This window comes from Zootermopsis nevadensis, unplaced genomic scaffold (genome assembly GCF_977971745.1).
Source record: "Zootermopsis nevadensis isolate Lab colony 2312 unplaced genomic scaffold, Znev_1.0 Znev_ptg000008l, whole genome shotgun sequence".
Classification (NCBI taxonomy): domain Eukaryota; kingdom Metazoa; phylum Arthropoda; class Insecta; order Blattodea; family Termopsidae; genus Zootermopsis; species Zootermopsis nevadensis.
In genome coordinates this window covers 15,797,534-15,808,566 of record NW_028259140.1, presented here as the reverse complement: position 1 = coordinate 15,808,566, position 11,033 = coordinate 15,797,534, and the positions used below count along the sequence as shown (strand labels likewise).

The following is an 11,033-nucleotide window of genomic DNA, read 5'->3' as shown; positions in this document are numbered from 1 at the left end:
CTCACCCGCCTGAACAGCCTGCCGGAGTAGTTGCCGAATCATCAGGCTTCTTGGAAACTTGAAGAGAGTTACTAAATTCATAAAGTTATAGGAATAGTTGCAGGCACATCTAAACACCTTTACCTTCGTCATAGAATATACGTACTTATGTAGTATTATAGTCATCCATACCGAATATTTGCAAATAAAAATAATTGATTCGAAATCTCACATACTGGCCAAAGGGCCTATACAAAAATTGTCAAATCCTTGACAACGAACTAAGCTCAGTGCAATGCAGACGAACACGGGGAGTGTAGATGAAATCTATCTGTATAGAAGGCCACCGCAATAGACCGGTACCTCCACAGCTTCAAAGACTGGACTTGATTGCAGGGAGAGAACAAGAACGTAGAACCCTTTTAGGGTAATACAAAACGCTAGTTCATTATTTAGATTTTAATTATCGGCAATATAATTAAAGAAATGTAGGATTCCGAGAAAACATATTTTCACTCACTTCATTGAATCACGTTTAAATATAGATTACCCTTCGACGACTTTTACTGCAGTTGTTGGTGCTATTGAAATTGAAAGGGGAGTTTTCTAGGTTAAGCACGTGATGCGTTTGTTATTGTCATGTTTCTCCCCACCTGTGTAAGTGGTCCCCCCTCTACCAAGTGCCAACAGCCTCTTCGGAAGGTGGAGGTCAGGGCACCCTCATGCCCTTGGGGTGAGAAAGCATCCCTAAAGGCGGATGAGTCAACGGCTTACGATGCGGAAGGCAAGGGGAATCCACCTCATTAAAGATCCCTCAGGATTTCCGAAGTATCAGCAGCTGAAGCTGCTGCCAATCAATTCTAGTATTGATTACAAAAGAAGAAGAAGAAGCAGTTTGTGCAGGTGTCTCTGATGCGCGCGCAGCTTGTGGAAGTGTTATTCCGGGATGCTGGGGAGCTAGTTGCTTGTATGTCAGAAGCCAGCTGACAGATGAATTTAAGAGCAAAATATCGTGAAAGGTGTCACTGTTACTTCCAAGTTTCGTTGTGGTGGATGATTACTTTAGAATTACAGAACAGTTAGATTGTTAATACGAACTGAAAGAAAGGCATGTACGTTCCTTTCTTATTTTAGCTAATGGAAAATGGCTGAAACTAGGAACAACGCAATGACAGATTTTTTTACGTTGTGAAAGACAAAAAACCTTTTTTGTCCGTGAGTTGGAAAGTGTCACAGTTATCTGCGTCGATTTTGTTACGTAACTATGTGGTAATAAACGTTGTATGATTGTGAACTATCTGTGGATGAAAGTCAAGGTTATTTTGTTGGTGAGAATTTGACTTTGCATGCCGCCTGTGAAGTATGCTATATGTGAAGACAAGTGTTGATCACTTTCAAAGTCTCTTTACGGTAAATCTTATGTATTAATGCTATTTCATTTATATAAATGAACCATTCCAGAGGTAAACGAGTGCATAACGTTTCACTGGTTTTCTGTTGAATGTTTCAAGCGATAAGAAATGGACTCAAGATAGATACAGAAGGAACTTTGTTGGTGAAAACAGTTTCTCAGTCGTTACAAGCGCCGAAAAACTAAAAACCCCTTTCTGACAATACACTGTTTTTCATTGCAAAATATGTTCTTAGTGATGTTAACAAATTGAAGTGGTAGTTATGATTGTTGGTGTATTACTTTTGAAGAAGAATCAGTTGATATGGCACCGCGACGAAACCATCACGGCGGTCATGGCGGGGGCCACGGGGGTCATGGTGGCGCCACTGGAGCCGGGGGAAACGGGAATGAAGTTCGAGGTTACGGTATCGATCCCGAAACAATCGAGAATTACGATTCCAACGTAACAACACAAACGCAGACATGATCAACCTGGATGTTCTGAGAGACGCAGTCAAGGTTACGACCACTGACGTTGGGCAGTACATGCTTGGGAGCAGACGGTCCTAACCTATCTGAAATCATGTGGCCGGGCAAGATCTTGGTCCGAAAGACAACGCCATCAGAATTTGTGGACCAAAAGCGGCTACGATTTGGCGTTCAAAGCTTGTGGTTGTCTATGCGGTCGTGGTCATTTGAAGAAAGATTTAGATTGGATGCCACCGCCCCCTTCAAACATTGGCTGTGGGGACCGTGCAGATGCTAATAAGAAGACGTAACCGACAGAATGCGAGACCGACATATCATCCGAACAGGAACAACGTCCAGGTGCAACAGAACAGCTGATTTCTGCTGCCGGCGAGGTCAGAGGTCACACTGGGTCCTCTTCCCCACCTGCATCAGGATCCAGCGAGCCAAATGTTTCTCCCATCCACAGTGGGTCTGGAAACGGTGGCAAGAAGAATTCCAAATTTGAGTTCTTCCCTGACAGATCACGGTAAGGTCTTCACTTACAGTTTTTTAACTTTCTCGGAGATGGGGGGTGGTTGTGTGTGTGGGCATTGTTAATGTATCCACTTACTCGTATTTAAGTTTATAATTATGCCATTAAATTTGCACATTTGATACGTGATACGTGAAAAACTGTGGACTAATATTCCGTGTTTTACGTTCATGTTAAGAGCCGGGATAGCTCAGTCAGTATAGTGACTAGCTACGGGCTGGACGACCGGGGTTCGATCCCCGACGGGGGCAGAGGATTTTTCCTCTAGCTTCTGCGTCCAGACCGGCTCTGGGGCCCACCCAGCCTCCTCTACAATGGGTACCGGGGTCCTTTCCCGGGGGTAAAGCCGGCCGGGGCGTGATGCTGACCACTCACCCCCATCTAGTGCCGGGGTCAAGGAAGAGAGGAGCTATACCTCCACTCACCCCAAACGCCTACATGGCGTATAGTGGGACAAACTTTACTTTACTTTACGTTCATGTTAAACGAGAATGTTTCAGGACTTTTCTGTATGTTGCATCAGAGTTGTGGGATGGATAGAGCCATATAAAGGGCATTGTGCAGGCAGTGCTTTTTACAAAGAACACCGAAACACCCGTGCAACATTTTCATACTACAAGAGTAGAAAGGCTGTGTCGTATCACAAGCACAAACTGCATAATACAAGAATAATTTCTCGCTCCGGATTTTGAACTCTGTAGCTGTAACGAAATTAATCCAGCATTTTAACTGGACCTATGACACAGATACCTTCTTGAAAAGTTGAACATATTCAAGCGTGTTAGCAACAATATCTACACAGCGGAGTTCGTTAATCGGGACTAACGTGTTAGTCAGTTCTAGCGCCGGCTGTGCACATATGTCGCTGTTCAACTTAACACTTGAAATGACGTGAGGCTAAGGCACAGGAGTACAAGTGTACTTGGCACGCGGTTAAGGGCGCCCAAACAGAATGAGAAATGCTGAAGCCCTGGATAACTAATCAGTTTCAGCATTTTGAATAAACATGAGAGCCTAGTCATCTCTCGTACAGCTAGTAGTTGCTCAGATTGTCGACAAATTCCTCATCTTTTATGGAACCCGAAGAGTCAGTGGTCCCTGTACTTGGATGAATCCAGTTCATACCCTCATACGTTATTTATTCAATGTACCTTTTAATATTATTATTCCATCTGCGCCTAGATCTACCAGTTGGTCGTTCCCATCGAAGCTTTCCGCCCCAAAATGTATGTTTTCTCATGTCTTTTTTACTTGTTACGTGCCCCAAATATTATTTGGGGAACAGTATAAATTATGAGTTACCTCATTATGCAGCTTTCTCCTTGGCAATGATTAACTGTTAATGAATTTTAAAATGAATCGGTCATTGTCTGAGTTCATTCACGAGGCAGTAAGAAAGGCTACAGCCCAGAATTCGGTCGTGTCAATTTATACTTAACGTCGCTTTCACACTTACTTGAGCACTTTATAGCAGGTTATCTAAGGCAAGTCTGGGAAAGGAGTGAGTGGTTATACGAGGGTCAACGTGGGTTTAGACCAGGGTACTCATGCGGAAGTCAAGTAGTCACGGTTTGTCTTGAGATTGCTGATTCATTGGACGAGGGAATCAGGACTGATGCGGTTATAATAGATTTCTCAAAGGCATTCGATTTAGTCCCACACGATAGGCTGATTACAAAAATTGCTGCATCCGGTGTGGACTTGAAGAATTTCTCTTAGGACGTTCGCAAAGAGTAAGAGTGGACGGGCAACTATCCAATGAAGTCAGGGTAACGTCAGGAGTGCCGCAAGGGAGCGTTTTAGGTCCCTTACTATTCCTAGCTTATGTTAATGATATTTGGAAAAACATTGATTCAAATATACGGTTTTTCGCTGATGATTGTATAGTATACAGGAAAATAATGGATAGTAGTGACATTGATAAGTTACAGACAGATATGAATAGATTATGGGAATGGGCGGTAGAAAATGAAATGAAGATAAATCCAGGTAAAAGTAAAGCAGTCAGCTTCAATAGAGCTAGGGTGAAGGATAGGCTGAGTTACTTTTTTGGGGATCAATTAATTCCAGAGGCAAATAGCTTTAAGTACTTACGAATTCTTATTCGCAGTGATCTGAGCTGGGCAGATCATGTGAATTATACACTAATTAAAGCATGGAAGGCTCTCCATTTCGTAATGCGTATACTAAAAAAGGGAAATAACAATACGAAACGTTTAGCTTATACGTCGCTAGTGAGACCGATACTTGAACATGGAGCTGTGTGTTGGGACCCTTACAGGGAAGGACAGGTAAGAGCACTAAATCGGGTGCAGAAGAGAGCGGCTAAATTTGCTAATTTCACGAACGAATCTGGTTGGGAAACATTGGCACAGCGTAGATTGATAGCCCGAATGTGCGCCCTTTTCAAAGCATACACGGGGGGCCGGGCTTGGAAAATGATAGAGGATAGATTATTAAAGCCATGCTACCTGGGCAGGGACGATCATACTCGGAAAATTAGGACTAGGAAACAAAGAACGGATGTAGGCAAATATTCCTTTGTAAATAGGACCATAAGAAGCTGGAACCAATTACCTCCAGGCGTGCTAGAGTCTTTCCCCTGTAAATTAGGCACCTTTAGAAAGAGGGTCAGAAAAGTAGTTACAAGCTAAGGGTTATTAAGTTGGGAATAAATGGTGATAAGTGAAGTCTCCAAGTGATGAAAGGCTGTAGTTTCTTTGGGATAAAATTTTCATGTACTGAGGGCGGACTTTATATTCTACTCTAAGTATTGAGATTAATTAGTGGATGTGTGTTTTTGTATTGTGTGTCAGTTGTTTTGTTGTGTCTCATTGTAGGTCACTGCCACCGGGTAAAAACCCATTTGCAGTCAATAATAATAATAACACTCATAGAACTTATGATTTCATATGTAGTAAATATTTTTTCTGAGAGTAGTTAGGAATGTGAGTCCTGATACAATGCGGGATACGCAAATTGTCATTTAGTGAGCATTGATAATATTCAGTATACTTTTAATAACACATACTTGTTTTACATAAAACATGAATTGCTTTCGTGCACAATTTTAATTGAAATTTTACTTTACAAAAAAGCTGACTGCAAGTTCATAAATTCGATTCCATTAGCATTCAACTGAAATGTCGAACTGTGGATCTGGAACTTCTGAACATTTAAACATTCATGTTTTTGTGAAGCATGCTTTGTTCGTAAAGTTGGTAACAACATGTTGCGCTATGCAAGTCTCACTTTATAAATTAATACTATTTTATTGTTAAATGTTCAGCGACAGTAGGTCTATAGGTACTCCTGCTTCGGTGTAGCATTAATACATAAACAGAGCTCAGTAATAATTTATTCAGTGAGCCAGCAGATGATACCTGTTCTCTTCTCCCCTACCTTATTTGTGGCAACTAAAGATCTAAATTTAGTAAATGTTTATGAGCGTAGAATTATGTAACCTTATTTTTCTTCGAATTTCTTTCGTATGGACGACAGACACAGGCATAATTTTTCGATAAATTCATTCCTTGTTTGTGGCTGTCGAAACATTTTGTGTTCTGTTTCGGGCTGCCACAATTAGTTTAGATTTGTTCACAGGTGATAACTTCCCAAACTTTCCATAATCAGCGGATTCAGGATTTTGATTGTTTCCTATTGTGTTTTTCGATGGCAAATATATATATATTTATATATATATTTTTTTTTGGTAAACATATTTTTAGATCGTGAAGAAATGCCCAGGATTTTATGGAACTCGATATTTAATTACCGTGTTCACAAAAGCCGGCATAGGTTCTGCCATGAGCGATTCCACATCCTTGTTTCCTTTGTCTTTAAGATTACTTTTAATATTATCAGCCCATTAACTGCTGGATTTCATAAATGTTCTAATATTCCGTTGGCGTTTTTCTCATCTTTCCTTCTGTATCCTCCGTGTCCCTCCGATCTGATGCTACTTCATTTTATCGCCCAAATAATATACTTATTTAATTTATTAATGTACGTATGAAATCAAGGTCCTTAAATCTGAATTAATGATTTGCCATTAATGTATTATATATGCCGCCATAGTTATATATATTAATATAGTAAATTTGTTGCAACCAACAGTGTAACAAAATTGTACATCTTTTCGTGCAGATCTCTTTACAAATTATTTTTAGGCCTGTCATCAGTGTACACACTCGCCCGCCATTGAATTCTACTCGTGTATGCTTACATATCAATAGAAGTGTCTTCCCTCGAGGTTTTCCATTGAAAATTTTATATGCATATCGTCTGTGAGTGGTAAAACTTAATATTTGGACAAGAGTGCGCATTATTAAACTCTGCATTATCACGTGTTCTATGTTCTCCTGTTGACGCTCTCTGTTTCCCACTTGTGCTCTCAAAATGAAATACTGAAAGGCTCTTAGTCCTTTTTATAACAACTTTTCAGCAGAACTTTTTATATAATTTGACCCATGAGTGACCTTAAAAATGTTCTAACGAGTACATTTTTTCTCTCCCACAGAGCGGAATCGTGTATATGAATGTAAAAGGTAAAATATAAATGGAGGTAGCGCTGAAGTAGTGTGAAGTAGTTATTGGCTTCATAATGAAATATTTAGTTAAATCCCGCTGACCAATATGTGACAATATAATCAGCGAGACGTCGGCCATTCGGCTGTTCTGAGAATTCGAAATAAAATAATGTATGAAATACATTTTTTAAGTACTCTGGTGTCCATTTTATGGTGATCGTAACTAGAGGTTAACGTTCACTACAATTTAACTTTCGTTTGGTTGCTCAGAAGTTCAAGCATTCTTTCATATTGAAATTTACCGATAAGGTTGGTAGAGCTGTAACTCTCTAAACTCATATTTCGTGAGAACAGGTCCGAATGTAGATCACGTCTGTCCTAAGATTCTTTCTTACTTTTCTCAGTATCACCAGTCGAATGCATATCGTTCGATACATCATAACCACCTCCTTTCAAATTTCATGACCATTCTTCCAATTTATTCGAGAGTGGACCAGTGCAATTGAAACAGTGACATTAAGTAACCTAAGACAATTTGAATTGGGTTTCATACAAACGTCATAAACGGAAAAGACAGGTGTAAAACGTACAGCAGACCCATTCATGGGAACAATGTCGTGGGGGCATGTTAGCCTAGAGTGTTTCGTTAAAATAATGTTTTCTGTGTGTTGTAAATATTCCAAATCTTACGTGGAGAAGAAATAGGATTGTGGGACACATTCTGAGGCACCCAGGATTGGTTAATTTGGTAATGGAAGGAACAGTTAAAGGGGAGACAAAGATTGGAATTTTTGAAGATGTAGACTGTAAAAAATATGTGGAAATGAAGAGATTGGCGCAAGATAGGCGAAAATGGAGGACCACATCAAACCAGTCGAAAGACTGATGACAAACAAACACAGAAATATTCCTCCAATATGTTAAACAAGAGGAGCAAAGTAGGTATGGGGCTGGCCTCTCCTCCGACCATGGTCCTTACTCTCGAGGACAGGCGCGAAGAAATTGTCTAGTAAACGGTTTGTGGGCCTGCTACAAGCACGCTCCGGTCGTCATGAATGGGAGTGTTCAGCCCGACAAACATCTTACACATCGAAGTTACATCCCATTCAACCACCCCGTGATCAGAAGCTAGTAGTCGCGCAGCTGGTTATGCAATGTCGTCATTTTATGGAATGCCCGTTTGCTGGGACATGAGCTATGGCCTTGAGATGTGCAGTGCATTTCCACCTCGAACAGTGGATGGGGTGGAGTCAGAGCTCAGTTACAAGCCAGCCGCGACCGAGTTCACTTCGCGTGGTAAATTCCATTTCAATAACATTGACCCATTTATAATAGGCCTGTCATATTCATCGCTGTTTCTACTCAGCACGAACAGAACGCAAAGCGTGGGCAGAGGTGTAAAGAAAATAGGGGGACGTGAAGTAATACACAGCCAAAGTAGAGAAATGGTGATAAGTGTTTACAGTTTTATGAAGAAAGAAGCGGACAGCGGCAGTGTGATTAACGTTAATCAAATACAAAATCGTGTTTCTGAAGCTACTGGTGTGTCCATAAGTACTCTGAAACGCATTCTGAAAGAGTACGAACATAATAAACGAGTGGGAAAAGAATTCAGCACACCTCACAAGAAACGGCCAAGAAGGAGAATTAAAACAGATGTAGATGATTTTGACAAGTGCGTAATTCGAAGAACGATTAACGAATTTCACACTACACAAGGCGAGCGTCCTACTTTAAAATCGTTGTTGGCAGTAATTAAGAAAAAGATTAACTTCAGTGGCGGGAAGTGGGCTCTTTGGAAAATAATTAGAGATTTAGGCTTCAGGTGGAGGAAATCGGAAAGTAATAGGAAAGTTCTCATCGAAAAGGATGATATTCGTGCAGCAAGACTGTCTTATTTGAGAAATATAAGTCGTTACAGAAATGAGACGACAGTGATACCAACAGTTGTAGCATTAGTGAGGAAGAGGCGAGGGAAGTAGAAGATGATGGGGAATTAAGTGGAATTGAAGCTTTGTAAAATGTGCATCAGCCTGCACTGATGTTTTTGTGTTTAGTAGTACAGAGAAATCTGTTCCCCTCCGTGCCCTACTGCCGCTAGCAGACAGCGTCAGTACCCTCCCTTACGCGCATTTGAAAGCTCATGTCTGCCACTGGATTCCATCCAACTAAATCTACAGCCTCACGTCGTATTGTCGAAAGACACATGTTTAACTCGTGCAGCGGAGCCATCCTCTGAAGAAATTCCCGACCAGTTTGCGGGATCCTAAATTTTATTACGTGTAGACAAGCCCCATTGCTGGTTCTGTCAGAGAAAAAAATGTCAAGCTAGTTCCGCGTTTGTTCTCCTTATAATGTTGGCGTATTCCCTGGCACTGGGTTGTGGGTTCTCTTCGCATTGAACTTAAGTCTTCACAAACTTCTCACGAAGACCCTGGGGACTGGTGTGACAGTCGTGCTTTACGCCTGTGTTCTTGGAGGTAACTGGTTTGGATTTAGGGTGGAAAATCAGCTATCATGTCCGATGGGGTTCGTGTTTTTATTCAGTATCTCCATGCGAAATCTGAATATGTCACTTCCTTTCCAGTTCATTGTTCGCAGTCATTAAATGAAGTTTAAAGCAAGAAGTTGGTTTCCAGCCTTCCACTACATTGCAGTTGCTTGTAGCGTCGAGTGGCATGAATTTTTACTTAACAGGGATGTGGGATTTTCGTTATTGAATCGTCCGTTTATCTTTCGGTCCATTTATGACAGGAGTTTCGATAAGGATAATTCTAACAAGACGGTATAGCACGCTTGGGGAAATGTGGAATTAATGCAAAACTGTCTCATGTAACTCTTTTTTAGAAAACGTCATTTATGTGTGTATAATTGTGTGGATAATATCAAAATGAATATTAAACTCGGTGAATTAAATTTGATTCGACTATAATTGATTTTAGACCTTTTGTGAGCACTATAATGAACGCTGTGATCCTTGGTTACAGACAATTCATTACTAACACAGTTTTGAAGAAGACTATCATGTACTATGGAGAGAAGTTAATGAGTTTCAGAAGTCAAACGTAGTGTTTAAAAGTCGATTATCAGTTCTGTAAAATGTTTCTTGTAAATACTTATTTATCCTTACACCTAGTTCTAAAATCGTAAATGTTCACTGTGAGATACCAATCGTGTCTTTGGTGAAAGACACTGGATGTGGAATCCCATTCACACCGAGGGGCCAGAATTTGTATTTTTTCACATGTGAGAACATTTATTTGTTCGCAGGCAGGCCAGCACTTCTTTTGGCACTGAAATATGAACATTTTGAATACGTGTGTGTTGCCGAAGCTGGGCGTTAGCTCGTTCGGCCGATTTCATACGTGAGCAACTTTGCTCTCAATATGCACGTTTCGATGCTTTGATAATAGGCTCCTACAGAAACCCGATAAAACACAAACAGACGTATAATGACCGTTGGCGCGGTTGGGTGGTCCATCTGCCAGACTACATAATGGAATATCTCGAAACACAACCATCGACTCGTCGTCGTAAGAACTTCAGATCTCACCATAGAGCTAATAATCGTATACTTTTCTCACACACAACCTCCAATATTTGTCCTCGTAGTTTCTTAAATATTCTCCCTTTATCTGACCACCCATATATTTTTTTTAAAAAGAGTTCATGCTAATAATTTTAATGAAGATTGTACAAATTATAAAACTCCGTCCCAAGATCACATTACATTGTAGTACAATCTTTTGTGTGGTATTAATTAGGGTTTTACTAGCCAAAACTTCACTCCGAAATAAAATGTGGCTATTATTTAAGCCATTTATAAATTGTAAGAAGAAGAAGAACACGCTGTCTGTACACTCAGGTTAGTGTAACGGCCGGACTCACAATGACGCAGTGGACGCCCGGACTTATGACACAATTGTAGGTTATTAACAAGCCCAGATTTATTGTTATAAATTGAAATTAAACCGTACACAAATGTTTACACTGTATATATTACTTACTAAATCACACAAGAACACTTCTTCACCTCGCCTCTGCCGATGTATGCAGTTCCAATATATTTTATCAAATTTGTTATAATTTTCGATAGTTGTAGAATTTAGCATAATTTCCAATATAAAGG

At 40.3% G+C, this 11,033-nt stretch overlaps 1 protein-coding gene across 2 annotated transcripts in view; it reads left to right on the top strand.

Moving 5' to 3' along the window:
* The first annotated feature begins 1,764 nt into the window (after nt 1–1,764).
* LOC147874531 (uncharacterized) overlaps nt 1,765–11,033 on the top strand; it is a 59,499-nt gene continuing 50,230 nt past the window's right edge. For both annotated transcript variants that reach the window (XM_087344741.1, XM_087344740.1), the window contains exon 1: nt 1,765–2,369. In XM_087344741.1, the coding sequence (XP_087200867.1) occupies nt 2,291–2,369 (79 nt within the window). In that variant the 5' untranslated portion in view covers nt 1,765–2,290. The remainder of the gene's footprint in view (nt 2,370–11,033) is intronic.